The sequence below is a fragment of the Lampris incognitus genome, chromosome 10 (assembly GCF_029633865.1).
Source record: "Lampris incognitus isolate fLamInc1 chromosome 10, fLamInc1.hap2, whole genome shotgun sequence".
Classification (NCBI taxonomy): Eukaryota; Metazoa; Chordata; class Actinopteri; order Lampriformes; family Lampridae; genus Lampris; species Lampris incognitus.
This window is the reverse complement of record NC_079220.1, coordinates 11,809,769-11,836,558: the sequence shown is the minus strand read 5'-3', so window position 1 is coordinate 11,836,558 and position 26,790 is coordinate 11,809,769. Positions and strand designations below refer to the sequence as shown.

General features: G+C 50.2%; 1 protein-coding gene across 10 annotated transcripts in view; it reads right to left on the bottom strand.

The window, feature by feature from the left end:
* Positions 1-26,790, bottom strand: part of nfixb (nuclear factor I/Xb) — an 83,043-nt gene that overhangs the window by 8,767 nt on the left and 47,486 nt on the right. For 4 of the 10 annotated variants that reach the window (XM_056288767.1, XM_056288768.1, XM_056288769.1 and 1 more), the window contains 8 exons: positions 26,501-26,566; positions 24,035-24,109; positions 22,705-22,825; positions 20,768-20,898; positions 18,867-18,941; positions 13,513-13,641; positions 5,282-5,457; positions 645-736 (listed from right to left, as the gene is read on the bottom strand). In XM_056288767.1, coding sequence (XP_056144742.1) covers positions 665-736; positions 5,282-5,457; positions 13,513-13,641; positions 18,867-18,941; positions 20,768-20,898; positions 22,705-22,825; positions 24,035-24,109; positions 26,501-26,566 — 845 coding nt within the window. In that variant the 3' untranslated portion in view covers positions 645-664. Of the gene's footprint in view, positions 1-644; positions 737-3,482; positions 3,631-5,281; positions 5,458-12,885; positions 12,989-13,512; positions 13,642-18,866; positions 18,942-20,767; positions 20,899-21,708; positions 21,745-22,704; positions 22,826-24,034; positions 24,110-26,500; positions 26,567-26,790 lie in introns of those variants that run through there. The other 6 variants (XM_056288777.1, XM_056288773.1, XM_056288771.1 and 3 more) reach the window with 6 other exon arrangements.

Genomic DNA, 26,790 nt, shown 5'->3' with positions numbered 1-26,790 from the left:
GCAGTGGGTAATGGAGGAGGCATATGAACGGCGCAGACCGACGGGGAGAAGGAAAAGGGAGAGGGCGAAAAGAGGAGAGAAAGCGAAGGACAGAGACAAACAAATCCAAGACAATGAGGCAGACCTAGTTAGAGAAAGGGAAAAGATGCAAGTATGTATACAGAGAAAGCGGGGTAGAGAACGAGATAGGGGCAAAAGGAGTCGGAGGGAGGTCGCGAGGGAGACACGGGAGGGAGAAAAAGGCAGCCAGGGAGATGGCCTATTGCCTGAAGGGTAGGCTCCATATGTGCCAAATAAACAGGGTGAGGGCAGTTGAGCACATATGGTAAACCACACACATGGTAAAATACACAGATACAAATCCACGCATTCACGGTGCACTGCGGGACGGAATGAGGGGAGAGGTACGAGGGAAGACGGCAGCAGGTTTTTCGGGGAAGGGGGGGGGATGAAAAAAAATCTGGCGGTCATCCACACAGCTAAGTAAGTTTCCTGGGTTTAACCGATAATCACAATGAAAACAGACAAGTTTCCTCCGCACACATGCCTCCCCTGGTCTCGCTTTTCACACTCTGGGACGGACACACACGGGCCACCAGATTTACAGCGGAGGCCGGAGCCGAAACGTGAGCCGCGGCCCCTACCTGTGTCTGCTGCGGGATGTTCAGAAAGTTGTTGTCCCGTGATCCGATGCCGACAAACCTGTTGGGAGCTGTGGCGCCTGGCGTGGAGTATGCTATGAGAGACAAAGGAGAGGACAGGGGAGATGCATCAGCACAGAGACAAGCAGTGCGAAGACCTCCTAAAGAATCGTTACATTAAAAAAAAAAAGAAGTAATTTTAGCGACGTAAAAGAAAATGCACACAGCACATAGGCAAATGTAGTTCATCTCAAACAACCGTATTCTCATTGAGGTCAGTGAAAATTCAGCAGAGAAGCACGCCAAAATTTGGTATGTAAACCAAGATCTACTTGAGCGCCGAGGATTAAGTCCACTGATGAACTCGGTTGCGAACTGATTAAGCACACCAAAAGCCTGACATCGAGGATCAGCCGGGGATGTTTAAAACCCAGTGGATTCAACGGTTTTGACAAATTTAGGGCAGTTTGACGTTCCCTATGGACTCCAACGTTAAGGCGGTCAGAGGCGTCCCTGCAAACATGGCACAGAATCTTACCGAGAAAACTCGTGACAAGGTAGTGTGCAAAAAAAGAAAAAAAATTGCGTGCATTCGAGTCCGTTTGCACGTGAGAAAGAGAGCGTGAACAAGGTGGAGAGAGACAGAAGAAAAGAGAGGGACAAAGATAGAGAAACTTCACGTGTCAGTTAACTGAAGTAACATATATAGTGTACATCCATGTTTTTTGGACATGGACAAGACATAAAAGACTGAGACACCGACTGGGGGGTTGAAAAAAGGAAAGAAATGCTAAAAATAAATGTTAGCTTGAAAACAAAAACAAAACAAAAACGTAAGTGCTCCGTCCAGTGCCCCTCCTTTTACAAGGGAGAAACTCGAATCTTTTGCAAGGGAAGCTCTGTGGTTGGACAAGTCCCACCTGTGATGGATTACTTTAGCCTAAACACACACGCAACCAGCACCTGACCTGAATAACACCCCCGCCCCCCAAAAACAGAAGATACCAGCAGTGAGGCCTGTAACTCAAAAATCCAAAGGAACTGAATGACGACTGAAAAGTGTCAAGGATTCATTCAAATATTCCACTGATGTCTCGGGTTTTGCCCCCCGAGGTAGCAGTAAAACTGTGGGCACTTATCTTTTGGAGTCCACGTTACATAAACTGCCCTAAATTTATGTCCTTGCCGAACTGGAGGTAACTGATTCAACTCTTCCCGTGGCTCTTGAAAAGGCTTCTCCAATGGGCCGCTGTTGGGTCCAAGAGGGAAGGGAAAAACGAAAAATAAATAAATAAACGGAAAAAACAAAAGATTTCTACTCCGGGGAATGCAGAAACACTAGCCTCAAGGACTGGGCTTGGTATTCCTTAACAACAAGGGCCGATGACACCGGGGCCGTGATGGTGAGCCAGTAAGCCTGGTTCGGAAATTCTGAAGAGCTCAAGTCATCACGAGGGCAGTTCGTCACCAAATATCTGGTTGCATTGCTGTGTACCCTTTGCCTCACGAGCCAGATGACTCTCGCGAGTTGATCACATTGATCGCGCCGCATTGAAAACATCTGGCCCCATTTCCTTACTGATTATAAGAAGGCCGGTCTGGCCACAAAGTGGACAGTCCAATCACAGCTTTGGAAGCCGATCAAAGGAGGCGACATAGGCGAGATGCAACACGGCATAACAGCAAACAACAATGCTGCGATAGAAGAGAAAGCACTGTAGGATGTGGTTAAACAGTAGTATCTTCTGTTTTTATCGGAACTGAAGGGCATACAGTGGTTGAGGGGGAGAAATTTGCTCGAGGAAGAACAAATAACTGCACGAAGTGCACATGGGCAAATGTTTTCTCTTTTCTTCTGATGGATTCGTCAAGACCCAAAATTATCGACCGCTGGTGATAAAGAAAGCGGCACCAAGGAAGGGCACAGTGCTCAAGATTGTTTCTCTGTTAGTTGCTGTCAAACTGGATCAGATATACAAATGTGCATGACTGTGAATCACCATGCAGCCTGAAGCTAATGACCCAGACATCTTCCATGGAAATTGCCTTGATTGTTTTCGGTAACCTGAAATCTCGGGTGCAGAGTAATGAATTGGGGGATCATACGCTCGTTTCCATTGTATCAGTCGTGCAAAGCTAATAATACAGAAGATTGTTAACCTCTGATCTAAGGGATTTCACCTTATTCCCTTTGCGTTTAAGTTGCTTTTTTGTGGGTATTTCCCTTACAGAGACAGCAAGACTCGTCGTCAGACATCTATGTAACATGTTTACACTGACTTGTCTCCGGTAAGCGTGAGCAAAAGCTACATGCTAGGTGCTGCTAACTTCCTCACCAGCTAAATAAAGTCATAGATCTTAAACAAGTGAATCTCAGCGCAGACCGATCTCCATCACAGCAAACACAACATGCTTGCAAGCGGTGCAATCTGCCTACATCATGTGTGCACACCTCACCTATACAGCCCCCCTTTATCTGATGCCACATCTGTGATTGGACCATCCACTTTGTGGCCAGCGTTGCCTTTTTTTCCAACATCGCTCTCAGTGAAACGTAGGCCAGATGTGTCTACGGAGAGGGATCAATGTGATCACCTTGTGGGATTTGTCTGTCTTCCGAGGTGTAACATAAGCTATTATAAGCACGGGTACCGCAGCAGTTGCTAAGCATGGGTGCCGTGTCCTCTCAATCACTGTCAGAGGAAGGATGTTTGCTGCACAGAGACAATGATGACAGGAAGTGGAAGGAAGACAATGGCAGGATCTTTATCTGGAGGGCGGTGGGACTCTCGGATGTTTTTTTTTTTTGGTTCTGATTACGGTCTCTGCGGGGTCACTTACACGGAGATGCGGGCGAGGTGAGTCCGCCGTCAGGGGGCGTGCTGCTGGGTTTAGTGTCGGGCATGGGGAGGGGCACTGGGCGGGCCACTGGGGGAGGTGGAGGCAGCAAGAAGGAGCCTGGCATTTTGCTCTGGCCGCTCCCGTTTGGCTGCAGACAACACAAACAGGGTCAGGAGGGCGACATGTGACAATCCGCAGACACGGAATGAGAGAGAGAGAGGACGCCGCTCGGGAGCGCAGGTCTCAAAAAATATCCATGACGGAGGGAGTGGCGATGGTGGAAGGAGGGAAGGAAGTGGTGGAGGGCGGGAGTTAAAAATAAAAACAACAACAAAAGGAATGATGTATGTGCACTGCTTCATTTATGGAGGTGTAAAAAAAAAAAATCACCACAGACTTCGAAAGGAGCGGATCTGGAGCGGAGAAGAGGGGTGGGGTCCCCACAAGGGTGGGCCGTGCTGGCTGGGAGGGGGGGGTGAGGCGGGGGTGGGGGAGGGTGAGTGAGTGAAGAATTGGTTGGGTTTGTCCGTTAACATGGCAACAAATCAAAACCATGGGAAAATATTCTTCTGCACAAGCACAACACCAACAGAACTAGCACCAAACAACCAAACTCATACCAGAATCACGAGAGCGCTGAATGGGAACACAAACACGATAACACAACACAGAACACATATGCTTGAATGTGCTGTGATTGATCTGACTTTCGTGCTGATGGTTATAACTTCTGAGGGGGTGGGCGGAGCAACAAAAAAAAAGAAAAAGAAAAAAGAAAAAAGGGAGAACTTCGGGGTCTGAAAGAGCAAACGGCAAAATGACATAACAGAGATTTGTACACCCACTGGAAATCCTTAATGCACTTCACAGAATTCACTTGTGTAGAAAATAACACTATCCCCCCCTCTTTTCTCCCTTATTGTACTTGGCCAATTACCCCACTCTTCCAAGCCGTCCTGGTTGCTGCTCCACCCCCTCTGCCGATCTCGGGGAGGGCTGCAGACTACCACATGCCTCCTCCGATACATGTGGAATCACCAGCCGCTTCTTTTCACCTGACAGTGAGGAGTTTCACCGGGGGGGACGTAGCGCATGGGAGGATCACGCTATTCCCCCCAGTTCCCCCTCCCCCCCTGAACAGGCACCCCGACCGACTAGAAGAGGCGCTAGTGCAGCGACCAGGACACATACCCACATCCGGCTTCCCGCCCGCAGACACGGCCAATTGTGTCTGTAGGGACGCCCGACCGAGCCGGAGGTAACAGGGGGATTCGAACCGGTGATCCCCATGCTGGTAGGCAACGGAATAGACCGCCACACCACCCGGACACCCCGGAAATAACAGTATTTCGGCTTGTATTTCTTCTTGTGTTAGTTCTTAAGTCATCACAGTGAATGAGCTAACAGAGTATAGTTGTATGTACATGACTATATTATGCAATAAATAGGTGGCTTGTATGCATCACTATGACACCATTTCAAATATATGAGCTGATCTCAATTTTCAAAACAATTCTTCTCTCTGGTTTTTCCATGGCCCGTTATTACCACGTTTGTCCTGCTACCACATGTAGCCCCTAGCAAAGCCTCACATGTACATGGTTCCAGTAGTGTGGCTAAACTACCAAGGAGGAGAATGTAACACTGAAACATCCGCTGCCACACACACACACACACACACACACACACACACACACACACACACACATGGCGGATGGGTCACTCATAACAGCTACAGCTATAACAACGTTTGGGATGACAGTTGTACTGTTACTCCGCTCCGGCCATGTGAGCCTTACCTGTCCGGCGGCTTGCCCCGAGCCGTCAGCGCAGACAAACTGCACAAATTCCTTCAGGGGGTCCTGTCCAGGGTGGTGGTGGTAGCGGATGGTGGGGTGGGTGAAATATGGGCTGGACTGCTGGATGATGGAGGGAGACGGGAAGTGCAGGGCTGAGGCTGAGGCACGGGGACTCCCTGGGAGCAGACGGAGAGAGGAGAGCCGCGTTAGGGGCTGAATCAAGGAAACGCCGGGGAGGCAGCTGGAGACGGCGAGGACAGAGACAGTCAGACTAGTGGGTTCTCTCATGGCGCTACAGACAGAACAGATGTGCTGGATGACAGTGATTTATGAGCTGTTAAAGAAGAGCACGTATACATGAGTTTCATTTCACAACACATCGCGACTGAGGATAACAAAAGATCAAATCGGGGGGACTGATTGTGGTGCAGGAATGAGGTTTTCTCAGGAAAAGCTGATTTCAAGTTCATTGGTATTACCATCACTGGTCATAATGTTTTATGATGACTCCAGTAAATATGAACAGCCTTACTGAGCAGGTTAGCACTCTCATTGCAAATTTATTTGGATTTTTTTCCTCTCTCTTTTTCTCCCCAGTTGTATCCGGTCAATTACCCCAGTCTTCTGAGCCGTCCCGGTTGCTGCTCCGCCCCCTCTGCCGATCTGGGGAGGGCTGCAGACTACCACATGCCTCCTCCGATACATCTGGTGTCGCAGTGAGGAGTTTCACCTGGGGGTGGGGGGGGCGTAGCGCGTGGAAGGATCACACTACCCCCCCCCCCAGTTCCCCTCCCCCTTGAACAGGTGCTCCGACCGACCAGAGGAGGCGCTAGAGCAGCAACCAGGACACATACCCACATCCGGCTTCCCACCTGCAGACACGGCCAATTGTGTCTGTGGGGGACGCCTGACCAAGCTGGAGGTAACACGGGGATTTGATCCGGCGATCCCCGTGTTGGTAGGCAACGGAATAGACCGCTACGCTATCCAGATGCCCATTGCAATTTATATGTACACACTCACAGAGACCACATACTGGTCCATACTGTTCCAACTCGCACACCAACACACGCAGGTACTGTGGATGTCAAGAAACACGGCTGTGTGTGCAAATTAAACAGCAACGCATTTCTACATCAGATCCAAAAAGCCCGTGAAGAGAAAACGCACAAAGAGATCTTTGAGCACCGTTAATGGAGCGGCTCTTATTGCCTGTGCATCATCTAGGTGCTGCTGGAAGGGAGGGATTCGCTGGCGCCGTTGCAATTTGGCATGCAGACTGCAAAGGCGATTTATTCGTTATTTTTTAAAATTATTTATTTTAATTATAAAAACACATTCGCCCCACTACAGCACTAAATCTGCGTAGTCACACCACGAGTGAGTTTTTACGTCTCTGTTGCCGACCCTCGTCGCTCACGTCTCATCCGTCTGTGCAGGTGCACACAGGACAGGTGCGAGGATTCAAACACGCTAGTGCTCTTAACGCTAAGCCTTAATGCATACACACAAGCGCTCCTTTTGTGCTCCAGCGAGGAGGAGAGAAAGAGAATTTCTCGCTCCCTCGTCGTCCAAAGGAGCTGAATGTAGGAGCCCAATGTGAGGTGTGAGAAGCGGAGCGGTTGGTGGAGCCCCACCACCAAACACAAAGCCTTCTCTGTCAGACTTATATCCATTACTAAATCTTCTTTATTTGTATTAGAGGGGGGGAAGCCCGTTCTCCCTATTCTCCCCTTAGCTGTGCCATTCTGCCACCCACCCCAACCCATCCAGGCCCCCCAGCTGCCCGTGTTGGGCTGCCAACACTCTTTGGTGCACCCATCTTACATGCTGCATCTTCTTCTTCTCCTCCCTTTGGCTGCTCCTGTTAGGGGTCGCCGCAGCGGATCATCCATTTCCATCTCTTCCTGTCCTCTGCATATACATATATATATGTATATATATATGTGTGTGTGTATATATATATATATATATACATACATATATATATATATATACATATATGTGTGTGTGTATGTGTGTATATATGTGTGTGTGTGTGTGTGTGTATATATATATATGTGTGTGTGTGTGTGTGTGTGTGTGGGTGTGTGTTCGTAAGTGTGTTGCAGCACTTGAGGGTGCCAACTTCTGTGTCTTACCCCCTAGACAGGGGCCCTGTGCCCCCCGGCCCAGCAGCACCTTTCCTCTGCCAGTCCTGTCAGGCTGCCTGTTTCCCTCAGTAGAGCTGTCTCCTGCTCCTTTAGTCCCCTAATAATCCCATTTGGGACTGGGTACGAGCCAAGAAGGGCAAGTGGGGTGGGGGCTGTTGTTGGTAGAATGGGGTGATGGGGGGGTGGATTTCAGTTCAGGGGGGTGTGGTTGGGTCTGTGTGTGGGGGTATTTACCTGGAGAGACTACCCTAGTTATGCTCCAACCTTTCTCCTTCCACGCCTTCCGGATTCAGTTTTTTGGCACAGAACGGCACCCACCACACCGACAGTGCAGTAGACATGTCTGCCGCCATGCCTGCTGCATGGGAGCGGACAGACATGCCTGCTGCATAGGAGCGGACAAACATGCCTGCTGTATGGGAGCGGACAGACATGCCTGCTGTATGGGAGCGGACAGACATGCCTGCTGTATGGGAGCGGACAGACATGCCTGCTGTATGGGAGCGGACAGACATGCCTGCTGTATGGGAGCGGACAGACATGCCTGCTGTATGGGAGCGGACAGACATGCCTGCTGTATGGGAGCGGACAGACATGCCTGCTGTATGGGAGCGGACAGACATGCCTGCTGTATGGGAGCGGACAGACATGCCTGCTGTATGGGAGCGGACAGATGTGCCTGCTGCATGGGAGCGGTATGGGAGTGGACAGACATGCCTGCTGTATGGGAGTGGACAGACATGCCTGCTGTATGGGAGCAGACAGATGTGCCTGCTGCATGGGAGCGGACAGATGTGCCTGCTGCATGGGAGTGGACAGACATGCCTGCTGCATGGGAGCAGACAGGCGTGCACGCTGCATGGGAGCAGACAGGCGTGCCTGCTGTATGGGAGTGGACAGGCGTGCCTACTGCATGGGAGTGGACAGGCGTGCCTACTGCATGGGAGCAGACAGGCGTGCACGCTGCATGGGAGCAGACAGGCGTGCCTGCTGTATGGGAGCAGACAGGCGTGCCTACTGCATGGGAGTGGACAGGCGTGCCTACTGCATGGGAACGGACGGGCGCACATGCGGCATGGGAACGGACGGGCATGCACGCTGCATGGGAGCGGACGGCCGTGCACGCTGCATGGGAGCGGACAGATGTGCCTGCTGCATGGGAGTGGACAGGCGTGCATGCTGCATGGGAACGGACAGGTGTGCGCGCTGCATGGGAATGGACAGGTGTGCACGCTGCATGGGAGGGGACAGGCGTGTCTGCTGCATGGGAGGGGACAGGCGTGTCTGCTGCATGGGAGGGGACAGGCGTGCCAACTGCATGGGAGGGGACAGGCGTGTCTGCTGCATGGGAGGGGACAGGCGTGTCTGCTGCATGGGAGGGGACAGGCGTGTCTGCTGCATGGGAGCAGACAGGCGTGCCTGCTGCATGGGAGTGGACAGGCGTGCCTGCTGCATGGGAACGGACGGGCGTACATGCGGCATGGGAACGGACGGGCATGCACGCTGCATGGGAACGGACGGGCATGCACGCTGCATGGGAGCGGACAGATGTGCCTGCTGCATGGGAGTGGACAGGCATGCACGCTGCATGGGAACGGACGGGCATGCACGCTGCATGGGAATGGACAGGTGTGCACGCTGCATGGGAGGGGACAGGCGTGTCTGCTGCATGGGAGGGGACAGGCGTGCCAACTGCATGGGAGCGGACAGATGTGCCTGCTGCATGGGAGGGGACAGGCGTGTCTGCTGCATGGGAGGGGACAGGCGTGTCTGCTGCATGGGAGGGGACAGGCGTGTCTGCTGCATGGGAGGGGACAGGCGTGTCTGCTGCATGGGAGGGGACAGGCTTGTCTGCTGCATGGGAGGGGACAGGCGTGTCTGCTGCATGGGAGGGGACAGGCGTGCCAACTGCATGGGAGCAGACAGACGCAGCGCCAACACGCACACTGTGTAAGTTTGTGTTGAAAGAAACAAATCACAGCCATGGCCGGCCGCAAAGAATCCGGGGGCTGCATACTGTGTGTGTGTGTGTGTGCAAGAACACACATGTGCATGAGGAGAAGGGGATTTGCCGTGGCCACATCTCAAGAAGCACGGGGTCTCCGTCAACAAGTGAGGGTTTAATGACACAGCAGTCAACCTCATTGCCTCACATCTGCTCGGTGGCATGGGGGGCTTTGATGTAGCCTAGCTAAGCAACTAAATCACATGGCTAATCATATCCAGCAAACTAGCTCGCTGCATGTTTTCACAAAGACACACTTTTCTAGAGAGAAGAGAGGGTCGCTGTATTGGCCTCTGCGCTGCGGCGACAGAGTCGAGGGCCCAGTGTTTTATAAACGGAGCCCCGCTGGCTGTGTTTGATAGCTGATGTTATCATGGGACGCTCGTCTCTGCCCCCGGGGAGGCGGAGGGACCACTGCTTCACACAGCAGCTCAGACTTGGTGTCTGCTCCTGTGCCTCGCCGACACACACACACACACACACACACACACACACACACACACACACACACACACACACACACACACACACACACACACACACACACACAGCCATGTTAGTCTGGAGAGTTCCCACACTGGGCCAGAGTCCGAACGTATTTTGAAAAAAAATAAAGAAGAATAATGAGTTGAATGTAGAGGAATTTGGACTGAAACCAGTCAGTAAAAGCAACGTTAAACAGCGCAAACGGAGTATTTTAAAGTCCCATTCCCCGTTTTCTTTTGAGCGCGGTCCCAGTCCTCGTCGAGCGGCGGAAAAACAAAGCCCTTCTGGAGTTTCCACCAGCTTCTGAGTAGCTCAAAACATGGGGCAATTTTCCCGCTTAGTCATACTACACCACTGTCAGTCCTTATATAAGAAGGCAACGGAAAAGTGAAAGCAGAGAACATCTTCATCTGATACAAACAAAACGGCACAGTGCGACGCCCAACAACAGAATGCGGCTGAGCGATTCTGGCGGCGGTCCGTTATTCCGCCTGGATTTGATGTAAAAGGGAGCAAGCTCTGTCATTATCGATTCAGAAGAGTGGCGCTTCGGTGAACTTGGTGGAGAGGATGAAATTGGGTATTACAGCGTTGTTCCTCCAACAATGCTGTAACACACACGCACATCCGCACACACACATCATCTTGTTCTTTACCTGGACCGTTCCCTGGCTGTCTACAGCAGACTGCATGAGGCTGCCATCTCAACACTGCAAGAACGTCCGTCCTACGATGTCTCTCGGATTCATGTGTGCAAGATAATATAGTGTAATATAGTGTCTATGGGGCGGCACAGTGGCGTAGTGGTTAGCGCGGTCACCTCACAGCAAGAAGGTCCTAGGTTCGAACCCCGGGGTAGTCCAACCTTGGGGGGAGGGTTGTCCTCTGTGTGGAGTTTGCACGTTCCCCCCCGTGTCTGCGTGGGTTTCCTCCGGGTGCTTCGGTTTCCTCCCACAGTCCAAAGACATGTAGGTCAGGTGAATCGGCCACACTAGGTGTGTGTGTGTGGGCCCTGTGATGGACTGGCAGCCTGTCCAGGGTGTCTCTCTGCCTGCCGCCCAATGACTACTGGGATAGGCTCCAGCATCCCGCGACCCCAATTGGGATAATGGATAATGGATGGGTTGTGGAGTTGTGGTATTGGTATATGGTACAGCGTAGGGGCAATGTAGTATATAAGTATTATGGTATAATATATGGGCACAAGCTGTTGATTACTCAACCATGACACAACTCTGTGTAATAGTGTGGTAGTAGTAGTATGTCGTGCATACATGCTTGCCTCCAATGTCCTGCCGTCGCTCCGTTTATTTCCCTGGTTTGTTTTTTGGCGTGTGAGTGATGTCTGCAAATCGACCTGCTCTCACAGAAATACGTGAAATGACCACGACCTCTCAACACTCGCACTACGTGGCGGCGGCACGTAACGCGTTAAAACGACGCACCGGCGCCACGGAAACAATGCCAATGGAAAGTCAATTAGGGTCGTGCTGGACACACGAATTCCCCGATTCAACAGCATCATACAAACGAGCGGCGTCTATCATTTTCTAGTTAACAACATTTTATTTTATTGTTGTTTTTATGGTCATTTGACTGAATTTATTGTAGTGCCTTAGTTACGATTTTTTTTGTTCTCTAAAAACACTGAATCGTGTGTGATATAACTCATTTTGATGGAATGAGGTTAAGGTTTTTCGAGAACAAAAAATCGTAACTACGGCACTAACAATAAATTCAGTCAAATGACAATAAAAACAACAATGAAATAAAATTTTGTTAACTAGAAAATATTATACACCGCTCATTGCATGATGTTGCTGAATCAGGGAATTTGTGTGTCCAGCACGGCAAAGGATCCTAATGGACTTTCCATTGGCACCACGTAGTGCGAGCGTTAAGAGGCCGGGGTCATTTTACGTATTTCTGTGGGATCAGGTCGCTGCAGATGCTGCTGTCAAATTCCTTGTGTGCCTACTCAGACTTGGCCAATAAAGTTGATCTGATTCAATCTTAAAATCCTATTTTTAGTTTTAAGAAAAAACAAACTCTCCATTGGGGTGAGTTGACTGCGGCTGCATCCATTGACTCACATTTGTGATTTGACTTGAGTTGTATTGTTTTGAAAACCACGATGCCATTTGTTCATTTGTTTCTCAAGTAGCTGAATCAATACTCCCCCCCCCCTCCCTTTTTCTGTATCCGGCGAGTTACCCCACTCTTCCGAGCCGTCCCGGTCGCTGCTCCTCTGCCGAGCCGGGGAGGGCTGCAGACTACCACGTGCCTCCTCCGATACATGTGGAGTCACCGGCCGCTGCTTTTCACCCGACAGTGAGGAGTTTCGCCAGGGGGATGTAGCATGTGGGAGGATCATGCTATTCCCCCAAGTTCCCCCTCCCCTCCGAACAGGCGCCCCGACCGACCGGAGGAGGCGCTAGTGCAGCGACCAGGACACATACCCACATCCGGCTTTCCACCCGCAGACACGGCCAATTGTGTCTGTAGGGACACCCGACCAAGCCAGCGGTAACACGGGGCTTCAAACTGGCGATCCCCATGTTGGTAGGCAACGGAATAGACCGCTACGTTACCCGGACGCCCGTTTCTCAAGTATTTGCATCGATACTTGATAATCTTATCAATTTGTTGATTCATTCCTTGTCTATATCCACTTATTCCAGTTCAGGGCGGCTGGAGTATACCCCACCCACCAGGTATCGGGGGCAAGGTGGACGTTTCACCTTTTACTTCGTGCAGTGTCAGCAGGCTGGTAAGGGCAGCAGAGAGATGGGAGGGGCTGTTCTGAGCAATCATCACCATACTGCAAATGCACCAAGCCCAAGTACCAATGGGTGGTATATAAATAATTAAAAGTATAATGCCATTTCTCAAAATGAATAAATAAATGTTTACAGTTTTTAAACCAGTTGATCATCAACAGATTTATTTTGTACATCTTTCAACCACAAACCACAGAATGAAATTAAGAATGACGGAGAATCCCACGTGAAGCTGGAAGCGGTGTGTTTCTTAAGAGCTGTGTCACTTAGAAGCTGCGAGTCACTTTAGAAAAGGGGAAAAAAAAACAGAAGAAGAAATGCTCTTCAAATAGTGAAAAAGAGGAGAAAGTGAGCCCTCCCACCGACTGATAGACAGAAGTCTTGGTAGACGTAACTGGATGTTGCTGCTGCAACCAGATGCTCCTCCGTTCTACACGCTATATGCAGAGGAGGAGATAATCTGCAGAGGTGCGCCGCCAAGCTACCCGACCATCCACTAGCAGGCAGACAGGGCCGGAAAAGGAGACAGGACAGACTGCAACCCACACAACCCACCGCGGCTCTGTCGCCACCTTGCATTGCATACAATGAGCTGAGAATAAGCAGATGAGGAGGTAGAGGTGTGTAGATATCTACAGCACTACCAAGTTGGGACTATGTATTCCCAGCCGCCCACTCGTCTCCCATAGACACTGCTCCCACTTCTAGACCGGGTGGGGTTGGGGTGAGTAGGTAGGATGGGGTGGGAGGGGTTTTGGAAGGGGGCATTGGGGGCTATCAGGGGATCGGGAGCTGGGTTGGTCTCACCTGGTCTCACTCCCGCCAGCATGGGCAGTGGGTGGTGGGTGAACGCCATGCGGGGGGACCTCGTCTGGGAGGACAGGGCGCTGAAATCGAATTTCCCCGGCTTCTTAAGAGAACCAGGCGATGAGAGTCCTGGCAAAAAGGGGATCAACAAAATGGCAGAACAGAGACGAGGTTTTAATGAAACATGGCTGCTTGGTCTTACTTTAACTCTAATGAAAGAAATTAAACTTATGAGACTTTAAAGTTTTGATCTGAAAACCAAAAAAAAATCTAAAGTTTGTGATTGGTTGCAAAAAAAAAATCGATGGATCGACCGATTGATTCATTGATTGGCTGATTGGCTGAACATTCAAATCCGCCTCTCCGTTTCTCTACGTTTGTGCACAGTCGGTTGACTGTGGCGAGTTTAGATGGGGGTTGAAGTCAGGGGGGGGGTCCAGGGGAGAGGCCATGTTTTGAAGCAGCAGGGGAAGGGTGGGGGTGGGGGGTTCAAAGTGGGGGTGGGGGGGAGGGATGATGGGAGAGAAGAGGGGTTCAGGAGGCTAGGGGCAACAGTGTCAGGAGAGGAGGACAGCCGGGAAATGCAATGGTATCACAACTATAGTCACCGTTTGAGCAAACGGAGACAGCCCTCGCAGCAACACACACTACCCGCTACTGTAAGTCACGCTCTGCAGCTCGTATCGCTCGGGCTCAACGCCGCTTTCGCAGCCTTGCTGTAACAACTCACAGAAAACAGCGTATTGTCTAAGAAGACGCACAAATATTGGAAGCCAAAAAAAAAAAAAAAAGGGTATCAAAGATCCAAAACCACAATGATCTCAGTGGCCTCAGATCACATTGAGGTTGGGAACAGCAGGAGTAGCTATGGAGAGGCATGGGAACAAGGTCAACCCACACACACACACACACACACACACACACACACACACACACCACACACACACACACACACACACACACACACACACACACACCATACAACCTACACAGCACAGCGTGCTTGTCAAGAAGCCTATTTAGAGGGATGTTGGACAGCCTCATACCTCGGGCAGACTTTCACGCAGCACAGAGACAGCGTGAGCGATGCAGCCACATATAGCCGCCGAGCGGCGTGCCAAAATATTTATCAATGGACGCTTTGATGCCGTGCCCTCCCGCATATCTAACTGTCAGGTGTTTTATGCCACTGCCTTTTAAGACGTATTTCATATGAAGAAGAGGCATGTGCATGTGTGCATGTATGCACGCAAACACATGTGCACACACAGAAGCGCACACACACACACACATATATATAAACTGGCCGCTCAGGCAGATTGGCATGCATGCAGCCCTCTTACAGTGAGGGGAGGAGATGGAGGGAGGAAAAAACGGCAGGAGCGGTGACGGCACGGGCGACGTGCATGACACACACGCACACACAAAACTATATTAAAGTGTCCCCCCTCAGTCTATAAATGTAGCCTGAGGCTGCATGAAATATCTGTGTTTGGTAAAAACAGGCACACTAAGTACAGGACGGGCTTCCCGGCGGACCAGAAACACGGCCAGAAGTGTGAGAGCTACGGATAAAAGAGACTCGCTCCTGTGATCAAGGTCTGGTGCGGTGCGCGCCGAGGGAACTTATTTTGATGTATGGCAGTCTGAAGGCACAATTTAGAGTTTCAGGGTTTAGGGACCCGTGCCAAACGGCGAAGCTGACCTTTGCAGGGAACCGCAATGTTGAATATATGCTGAAATTAAGCCCGGAAAGAACAATCCATAAAATAGAAAATAATGAGGAAGTAAAACTACCAACAAAAAAAAAAAAAGAAAAGACGTCAACACAGACTTCAGTGACTTTACTGTGGAACACGCTGTTGTTTCTGATTCCGTTTAAAAAAAAATTACATTGCAAAATGTTGGCCATAAACGACTAAATGACTCAATATTCACAAATATAAAGCAAACAAACTCAAGTAAAAGGTTTTGGTTGTTTCGGCGCAGCCCAGAGAGATGTGGAAATAGATTTTATGAGCGATGTGAGCAAAGTCTAAAGGGGCAAGCTTTCGAAAAAGCGTTTTATTTATTTATATTTTTGCTTTCTTTGAGTCTTTGTGAAGCGTTACGTTGGGAAGCATTTTACCACAATTTGCCCACAATGTTTCTACGTTTCACTGGCACAGCTGGGCGTGTGTGGGTCCTGGTAAGTATAGAAACAGGTGGGTGTGGGCACTTATGTTCAGCTGGGCATGACGTACGACACCAAACACATGTGGGAGAAGGAGCTAATGAGGAGTGAGATACATTCTGTGCAATGGTGGTATCAATGATTAAAACACACACACACACACACACACACCACCACCACCATGCATGCACATGCAAGCATGCATGCCTGCATGTGCATGTGTGCGTGCATGCACGCAAACACACACACGCTTGCACAAAGCTGTGCCCCATTACAGCGGCTGGCATTAAGAGCATTTGAGCTTTTTCATAGTAATTTTTCCGAGTATTTGTCTCAGGAAGGGAGCCCAACCACTGGGGAGTGGCACATGCAACACAAAGGTCACACCCGGGGAGCCACAAGGGTAAAAAAACAAACTTTAACCGACTTCACAGACACCCATTAGGACTTACACTACTCCTGATGAAGCCCAGTTTGAACCCTGCTCTGACTCTTATTCAACGTAGTGTTTTTAAGTGGCCATTCGACGTGCATTTGATGCACTGGGTTTGTTTTTTTTAAACGCCCATCTGGTCCCAGTCTTTCTACAGCATGCATGGATAACTGCATAAAACGCCACGACCAGTTTAATTAACACGAGCGCATTACACATGAACAGCCTTAGAACTTACATTTCTTTTCTCCCGTCTCTGTTAATCCCTAATTAGCTGGTATCTTAGTGAACTATCTGCTACGATGTGGCTTCTCAGTCAGGAATGGCAAATTAGCCCCAGATGCCCAATGAAAGCTCTGCCTGCTAAAGCTAACAGAAGCTACTCTGACCTCTCCCTTAATCTGTGTGTGTGTGGTTGTGTGTGTGTGTGTGTGTGTGTGTGTCCGTGCGTGCATGTGCCCGCACTGTCGTTTGTTCTGCATTATTTCTCTGTCCCGCTTCTGGCACATTGCATGGGCAGACTGGCAGACAATCAATTGCTCCCATGACCCTCTAGTCTCGCCATGCTAACAAGTTGGCGGCCACACAGACTCCTAACCATCACAGGACTGGCCCACTAGCGCACGCTCACACATGTGCGCGTGTGCACACACACACTCACACTCTCGCACACACACACAAAATGAAGAGGCGGCAGACAAGACCATACGCTGTTCGCTCAGGTGAAACGAGACACACCACTTAGTACTCCAGATTTATCCGCGCTATCGCCAACTTATGGGGACTGCCCCACGCCACGTTAGCGTCTATTCACACCAAGGCACCGTGCTTCGAGCAAAGCAAGAACAGCCCACAGGAAGCTGGGGATTGCCGCCCTGCCCACCACCACCACAACTCTTGTGCTCTTTTTGAGACCGTGAATGACCGCTGGCTGCGTCGATCATGCATAAAAAAATGGGACACGACCACAGCATAAACACGCCATTAATGTCACAAACAAATGGGAACAACGTCTCTCTTCACTTCAGACAATGAGATGCCGGCTTGATCGGAGACAGACAAGGAGACCCCAGGCGGGCGGGAGGAGACAACGGAGCAGAGCGGAGAGAGAGAGACGGCAGACTTGATGATGAATTACATGATCACCTGCTATGCCTCAGAGCTTTTCACTCAGGTAGAGAATTATCACAGCAGCGGGCGGAGGCCAAGGTCCCTCCATCCCTCTCTCTCTTCCTCCTCCTCCCGTCATCCACCGCACCTCCCTCCCCCCACTCCTCTCTCCTCCACCAACACAACCACCATCACCATCACCACCACCACCACCACCGCTACCACCATCACCAGAACAGATGTCTGCTGTAACCCAGTAGCTCCCTTTGCTGTAGACACATGGAGGCGCCATCTGGACCGGAACACCGCTCCTCTCCAGATTGGGGATTTTGTGTGCATGTGTGCGTTTATGTGCACGTGTGTGTTGTGTGCGTTCAAAGAAGAGAGAGAAGAGGGAGGAGAGGGAGTATGCATGTGCAGAAATATATTTTCGCTAGTCTGTTTGTGCGTGTGCGTGCTTGCACACCACTTTTGCATGTTCGGTTAAACGTGTGCGCACACTTACGAGACAGAAGGTGCGTTGTGCATTAATGACACACCTGAGTGCCTTAAGTCTCGTTTGTTTGGGTCCTATCCGTGTTGTTTTTCCTGCGCTGTCTTTCCAGAGGCGGTTGAGTCAGGCCTTCGGCAGGTGGGACGCTGCTGTAATACACCGGCAGGAGGAAGACAGCCAACGCTGCGACGCAACAAGGGCCTTGCTCACTTCCCACCCTGTCTCACTTTCTCACATTATTCACGTTCTCTCTCTCTCAGGACTCTACAACAAAACTTCAAGGTGCAGAGCACTTGGCCAAATGCCGCTGAGATATAAATACACTGCCTGAGGAGCTCTTTGTTGCTACGTGTTTGCTTTTTGTGTGTGTGTGAATGGTGATGAGCACTTCTACTATGGCCAGATTTTAAGTATTGGGAGATTGGATGGACAGGTATCAGATTGGAGGACGTCCCTCATTAGGAATCAGTGAACAACAGATTTCAGTAAGGGATGCAAAGACACTAGTGGGTGTGGAGTGAACAGCAGAGGAGCTACTGGGCTTCCATCAGGACTTCGGTGGAACCACAACACACAACAGCAGGCGCCTGGCTGGAAGACAACCCAACCCAACAACAGCACAACCAGAGCACAAAGCATCGGAGACAGGGAGAGATGAGAGGCGAGGGAGAGGAGGAAGAGAGGAGAGAAGAGGGGTGAGAGGAGAGAAGAGACACGGGAGAACAGAGAGGAGAGCTAGATGAACAGAGTAACAGAGTGGAAGGGATACAGAAGAGGAGATGAGGGGATGACAGAGAAGAAGGAGAGAAGACCTCGCCAAGGATAGAGAGACAGAGATGGTAGGGACAAATGGAGGAGAGAATTTTCTTCCTCAGAGAGGTAGACACACTCACAAAAGGACAGAGAGAGAGAGGGACAGAGAGGAGAGAGAGACAGAGACAGAGGAGAGAGAGACAGAGATGGTAGGGACGAATGGAGGAGAGAATTTTCTTCCTCAGAGGTAGACACACTCACAGAAGGACAGAGAGAGAGCGAGAGAGAGAGAAAGAGAGGGAAAGAGAGAGATTTACACAATTTGAAGGTGCCGTGAGTTGAGGTAGAATAGGCATAAATGTACACAGTATAATGTTTAATGTTGTTCTAACCATGGTAAGGAAACTGCACTCCATCGCTCTCATGTTTAATCTTCCTCTCCTGCACACTGGCCAAATGGTGCTGCACTGAAAGGCCAAACAGGGGAGAAGGGAAGAGTTAACAATGGAAGAGGGGAGGGAGAAAGAACGAGAAAGAGATGGAAAGAATGAGGAGGAGAAACAGTGGGGTTGGTTAGGTAATGGATATTAAAATTGGTTATGATGGTTAAAGTGCAGCATGGGTATGTACAATATACTCAAGTATGAAAACTGAATAACGGAGATCAACAGTTTCCAGGTTCCTCTATTATCTATATAACACGTTTTAATCGTGTAGCGTCCGAGTGATTTTCATAAGGTAGACCTGAATTTTCTTATTTTCTATGATCCCTTTCCTATGTAGAGCGGATATACTACGTACTTATAATCTCATGCATCCTAATGTGAAAAAACTACCAAGTCAAATTCACTTTATGTGCAGATAGACTTAGCTCATAAATGCAGACTGACACTCATTCAGTGTGGTGGTGACATAGTATTTAGAATACACACACACACACACACACACACACATACTTACACATACACACACATGCACAAAATCACTAAACCACATCAAAATAAGGAGATTCTCAGCCTACTTTACTGGTAAAGCAAACAAAAGTGAACACAACATACAATACAAGCGCATCCCCACCACCCTTACAGTCAACTTCTCCACTCACAGAAGAAGGCAGCGCCACGGTTTAAGCGTGTAACACGCTGTGTTTCAGAATGTGATTAAACGTTACCGCGGATAACAACTAACTCCCTTTCTTTTGTTGGCAAAGATAAGAGGTGCTGCGGTGAACGTCCCTCTACCTCAGAGCGGCTTGTTCTGCTCAGTGGTGGCGGAGGTGGGGAAAGGGAGGGGGGTGTGTGGAGGGGGGGCGGGGGGGGGACAAGTTAGTCATGGGGTGCCAAATAGAGAAGAACAAGTGAACTGAGAAGGTAATGAGAGAGAATGAAGAAGAGCGTAAGGATGCGGGAAGAGGGGAGGGGGGGGTCAAAAGAAGATCAGGGTCAGAGTGCACCATAGCACAGCACAGCACAGAAGGGGTGGGAGGGGGGTGAGGGGGGTAGGTCCATTTCAATTCAGTTAGGTCAATATATTTCTAATATCCTCACAATTCAAACTTGTAATCTGTGATAAAAAATTGTATATATATATATATTTATTTTTTTTTCCCTTCCGATTTTCAAGTTTTCGGAACAGATATACAGGACACACGAACAACCAATTGGATTTTTCCCCCATTTCTCTCCCTAGTTGTACTTGGCCAATTACCCCACTTTTCTGAGCCATTCCAGTCGCTGCTCCACCCCCTCTGCCGAGCCGGGGAGGGCTGCAGACTACCACATGCCTCCTCCGATACATGTGGAGTCGCCAGCCGCTTCTTTTCACCTGACAGTGAGGAGTTTCGCCAGGGGGAAGTAGCGCGTGGGAGGATCACGCTATTCCCCCCGGTTCCCCCTCCCCCCAGAGGAGACGCTAGTGTAGCGACCAGGACACATACCCACATCCGGCTTCCCACCCGCAGACACAGGTGATTGTGTCTGTAGGGACGCCCGACCAAGCCGGAGGCAACACGGGGACTCGAACCGGAGATCCCCATGTTGGTAGGCAACGGAATAAATTGTATATTTACCATCAAAAATTTGAAGTATAACAAGCCTGCAGGATCGGCTTGCTTCAGAGCAAATGCCATTAAGGGATTATCAATCAAATCTCACAATTTAAGCCCATTTTTTAAAATTTTATTTTAATGAAATTGTCTGAATTTAAACTGAGATGGACCACAGCCCAGCCCCACCAAAGGGGGGGGGGTTGGAGGGATGGTGGGGGGGGTTGTCAGCGGGTCACCGGTCTCTACCTGCATCCACATCATTAGGCCAGCCGCTGGACTGAGAGCTGCTGCCGGCCGCCGGGGAACGGCCCGAGTAGAAGACATCGTCCACCGGGCTCTCCATCTCGCTGTCGTCGATGGACTTGCGCTTGTTGGAGCTGAAGGACAAAAGGGGAGAATGGGTGGAGACGGTTTGTTTACTGATCGGAGAGGAGGGATGAGACACGGGGATGATTTTGTGCTTGTGGAGGGTACAGGGGACACCTTGGTCTCCTGTGTTTAAACTGGTTATTTTGCCTCACAAGACGTCAAATTGTGCGTGTGTATGCGGGGGGGGGGGGGGGGTGTTTCTCCTCTTTACCCAGTGTCCGTAAAATGGCTTAGCATTTTTAAAACGTATCACTGAAACCAAGGGGTACTCGTGCCCTGCAGTTATTGGCGTCAACCAGCCTCTACACAAAAGAGCTTGCCGTGCTTAGGAGTCATTTAAGAGAAAATGGAGGACAAAGGGGGCACGCTCCCCCGCCCCCCGGTGAGGCAAATAACCAAATAAAGCTCCAAATATCACTTTTCAAATCTTCAAATTTTTTCGCCCACATTATGTTTCAGCCTAGGAGACAGAACGACAGGACCTGATGAACATGAAGCCAGTTTATTCAGCACCCTGTATGAATAACCCGCCTGCGGAAACCTCACACTAAAATCCGAGCGCACAAAAAGTACAGCAACGCTGGAACACATTCTTTGACGTATTTGCAGATTCTTATGGACGCATACATCTGTGACCAATCAAAATAAGAGGGGTTTGAATGTAAAGAGCTTCACTGCAGACCCAAATATTTTGCTTTGTGTTGCCTTGTGTGTGTGAGTGTGTGTGCGAGTGTGTGTGTGTGTCTTTGTGTGAGTATGATCCTTGGGTCTGTATTACATTAGTATCAGGGGAGATATTCTGTAATGAGTGTAACTACCTCCGTGGGAGACTTGCATAAAGCTCCATTTCAGTCCTGCAGTGTAAGGAGTGAAAGAGAGAGAGAGACGGAGAGACAGAGAACAAACAGTGGGAGCGAGGGGGGGAAACAGAGACAAAAAAAACACACAACCAGACAGTGTGACAGATCAGTAGGGGGAAAAATGAGAGGGAAGGAAGGATTAGCGGTGAAGGGGAAACAGGGAAGAGAAGGAAGGAAAGAGGAAGATCAAAAAGCAGAGCAAGATAAGCATGTGTAAAGAATAGACATAAGATGTTAGCTGAGAATTATTACAGAGTATTAGTATAGATAGTGCAACCCTCCCCCCCTTACCCCCCCAGTTGTACCCGGCCAATCACCCCACTCTTCTGAACCGTCCCGGTCGCTGCTCCACCCCGTGCCGATCTGGGGAGGGCTGCAGACTACCACATGCCTCCTCCGATACATGTGGGGTCGCCAGCCGCTTCTTTTCACCTGACAGCGAGGAGTCTCACCAGGGGGACGTAGCGCATGGGAGGATCACGCTATTCCCCTCAGTTCCCCTACCCCCCATCCGAACAGGCGCCCCGACCGACCAACCGACCAGAGGAGGCGCTAGTGCAGCGACCAGGACACACACCCACATCTGGCTTCCCACCCGCAGACACGGCCAATTGCGTCCGTAGGGACGCCCGACCGAGCCAGAGGGAACACTGGGATTTGAACCGGTGATCCCCGTGTTGGTGGGCAATGGAATAGACCGCTATGCTACTCAGACGCCTGTTTGTGTGTTTTGTATGTGCATGTGTACAAGTGACTGCACTGTATGTGCATATCCAACCTTTCCGTTCCATGATCCTGTACCTGAGGTCTTGATATGAACAAATAAACAATCAGTTTCCAATATTTACCTGCCTGTGTGCACTCATCATGTAAGTGTATTTGTGTGTCTGTGTCTGTGTATTTGTGTGTATGTGCTTGAGCATTTGTGTGCATGTGTTTGTGTTGTGTGTGTACCTGGTGGAGGGGGTGGAGGTGATGGAGCGGCGACCCAGAGCCACCTGGTTGATGTTGTAGTAGCCGGGCGTATCCAGGTCGGCAAGAGAGAAGTTGGGACCGGATGCTGTGGCAACTGGGGCTGTGAAACAGTCACACAGACACGCACACACACACACCCATACAAACACACAAGAAAATACACACGCATAAGTGTGCACAGACATCATCAGTACATGCAAAAAATATGCACACAAAATATCAGCAAGAGAAATAACAAAAACATTTAACTCAAACAATAACAACATTTCCCCCCCCGTTGTACTTGGCCAATTACCCCACTCTTCTGAGCAGCCCCGGTCGCTGCTCCACCCCCTCTGCCGATCCGGGGAGGGCTGCAGACTACCACATGCTTCCTCCGATACATGTGGAGTCGCCAGCCACTTCTTTTCACCTGACAGTGAGGAGTTTCACCAGGGGGACGTAGCACGTGGGAGGATCACGCTATTCCCTCCAGTCCCCCCCCCCCCCGGATCAGGCGCCCCAACTGACCAGAGGAGGTGGTAGTGCAGCGACCAGGACACATACCCACATCCGGCTTCCCATCCGCAGACATGGCCAACCGGCTCTGTGCATAACTGTAGTCCACTGACTTCTGGTTTCTACTGCAGCGGTCTTACCAGTTTCCTGTCTGTTGGTGTGTGCTACTGACAATGGCATATTTATCGCGATGCCTGCAAGATTGTATATGTAACTTGATATGTACAACTTGAAACTTTTCATCCGTTTGCTGGTAGGTGCAGGTGAACGTTTGTCAACAATTCTGTGCATGTTGTCGACATTTATCCATGGTAAATCTTGCAGGCATCGCGAAAAATATGCCACTGTCAATAGCACACGCCAACAGACAGGAAACTGGTATGACCGCTGCAGTAGACCTGGAAGTCCGTGGCCTACAGCTGTGCACAGAGTCGACTGTGTCTGTATGGGCGCCCGACCCAGCCAGAGGTAACGTGGGGATTCGAACTGCTGATCCCCGTGTTGGTAGGCAACAGAATAGACCACTATGCTACCCGGACACCTGCACGTATGTAAATTCAGGCACAGAGAGCATTAATTATTTCAACCGAAATTAAACATTGGTTTCCAATGGATGAAATCAACCCAAATAAGGTTAAAAAGTGACTGAAGGTGAAAGTCAGAGCGATGTTGTACGTGAAAAGTCTATAATTGCTCACGTAAGTGTTAGAATAGAGTGACTAAGAGGGAGAATGAACGTCAAAGTCAACTGGAGATGGCAGGGGGGAACTGCGGTGCCTACTACACAGGGACAATTACGGCCATGACTCACTCTGTGACACGCGGACCAGCTCGGCTACGTTCCACACCCCTGAAGTCACAAAACAGTCCTGGAAACTCAAGTGCCCTGGGAAGAACGATCGAGAGATCAGGAGAGAGGGAGAGAGAGAGCGAGATCAGGGGAGAGAGAGAGAGCGAGAGAGAGATCAGCAGAGTGAGAGAGTGATCAGGGGAGCGAGAGAGAGGAGAGAGAGAGCGAGAGAGAGAGATTGGGGGGGAGAGCGAGAGAGAGCGAGAGAGATCAAGGGAAGAAAGAGCAAGAGAGCGAGAGAGAGGATCAGCAGAGTGAGAGAGTGATCAGGGGAGCGAGAGAGAGCGAGGAGAGATCAAGGGAAGAAAGAGCAAGAGAGCGAGAGAGAGATCAGGGGAGAGAGAGAGCGATCAGGGTGAGAGAGAGCGAGAGAGTGATCAGGGGAGCGAGAGAGAGGAGAGAGAGCGAGCGAGAGAGATCGGGGGGAGAGAGCGAGAGAGCGAGAGAGATCGGGGAGAGAGAGCGAGAGAGCGAGAGAGAGATCAGGGGAGAGAGAGAGCAAGAGAGAGAGAGAGATCAGGGTGAGAGAGAGCAGGAGAGTGAGAGTGAGAGAGAGATCGGGGGGGAGAGAGAGCGATAGGGGGAGAGAGAGAGCGAGAGATCGGGGAGAGCAGAGAGAGAGCAGGAGAGAGAGAGAGTGAGAGGGATCAGGAGAGAGAGAGAGAGCGAGCGAGAGCAAGCGAGAAAGAGAGAGAGAGCGAAAGGGAGGGAGAGAGAGGGGAGTGTGTGAGAGGACCACAGGATACATATTCCATCACATCAGCACACAAACCCATAACATATGTGTTTGCATGTCACACAAGCACAGACTATACCAATACATTAACACATGAAACACATAAAATGTGCACAGGATATACTGAAAATGCACAAAACCACACACTGTATGCATGCACACACCGGACACACACGCTCCTTCCTATACGGACACCGAGGGAGCTGGAAAATTAATGTATAGAAGAGACAGATTAAGTGCTGGTGTCATCCAGCGGGACCATGTGTTTTTTGTCTGGGCCAGAATGAGCTTTTGAATGGACACATCACACACTTATCAACCCGAGGCTCTGCATCACTTCCCCTCCACGCTGACAGTCCAGTACAAACGCTCAAACCCTGGTGAGCGGGGCAGCATAAGAGCTCTTTGTTGTCAGCCATGCACAGACAAGAGTGTACGGAGTTTGTGTCAAGGTCTTCATTAATGCAATCATACTCTCTCTCACACTCACGCACACAATGTGTTATGTTTAAATGTGTGTGTGCATATGTCATCATATATGACTACTGTTCTACATTTGTGTGCACTGACAGATGAGTTTGTGTGTGTGTGTGTGTGTGTGTGTGTGTTTATAGTCTATAATGTCCTCATCCATAATGTCCAGTTTTACTTAGTGTGTGTGTAGGATGTTCTGGCCTTCACCCAAATCTTCCGCCTTCTCTCCCTCTCTTTCTCTCTCTCTGTCTCTCCCTATCCTCTCCTTCTTCCAGCTCATCACATCCTCTCACCCCGTTTTACTCCCTCCCTCCCATTCTGACCATCAACTACATCATTGTTGCTCTCTCTCTCTCTCTCTCTCCTCTCTCTCTCTCTCTCTCTCTCTATGTCCATCCATCTCTCTATCCCTCGCTTCACCTTCCCCTTACTCCTTTCCTGCCTCCCCCTTACCCGCCTTTCTCCTCAACTGCATGTCTCCTTTCCTTTTTCCCCCCTCCCTGTCTCCCCCACCATCTCTCTCGCCCCGTCTCTCGCTCCCAGCCCCCGCCATCTCTCTTTCCCTCGCTCTCCTTCCTTTCCCTGCAGCCCTCTCCAGGGTTAACCGCAGCGGGGACGGCGCATGAGGTCAGCGCCCAGCTCGGCAGCTCGGCCATGTGGTTCCCATCTTCCAATAACGTCAGTGTGATTTATGAGTGGCCCGCCGCAATCGCAGCACAGCCCCCACGCTACGGCACCATCAGCCCTCCTTACTATAATAAACTTAGACCCAACTCCGCCGGGACACAGAGAGAGGCCTGTATGCAGGAATAGTGTGTACATGTATGGTACGGGTGTGTGTTCGCACACGTGTGTGTGTCAGAGAGAGAGAGAGAGAGAGAGAGAGAGAGAGAGAGAGAGAGAGAGAGAGAGAGAGAGAGAGAGAGAGAGAGAGAGAGAGAGAGAGAGCGTGCACTGGGGCGTATGTGCTTGCGGTGGGGTTGTTTGAAAAGTTTCACTGCATGCAATTGCATGCCTGCTTACCGTACAGTATGGATGTGCATGAATTACTTTGCCTGACTGATGGATGAACGTGTGTGTCCGTTCTGCATATATGGGGGGGGGGCTTTAAAAATAGGTGCATGTGCACGTTTGGGAGGCTGATTATGTGTTTGAGTGCGTGTGTGTGTGTGTCTGTAGACATCACTGCAACAAACACACTTCCTCTGTGAACTCACCATTGGGAGGGGGCTTGATGTCTGTGTCTCCTTGCTGGTTTGAGTTGTCTGATTGTCCTGATTGTTCTGTAAAAGGAGAGACAGAGACAGAGAGAGAGAGAGAGAGAGAGAGAGAGAGAGAGAGAGAGAGAGAGAGAGAGAGAGAGAGAGAGAGAGGGGGAGAGAGAGATGGTTAGGCAGGAGACAGATGTCTGGACACTGCCCAAGGTGAGGGGGGCAGGGGGCATGCCGGCATCAGAGTAAACTACACTGAACCTCCTTTTAGAAAGCTTTCCCTTTCACCGCGGTCA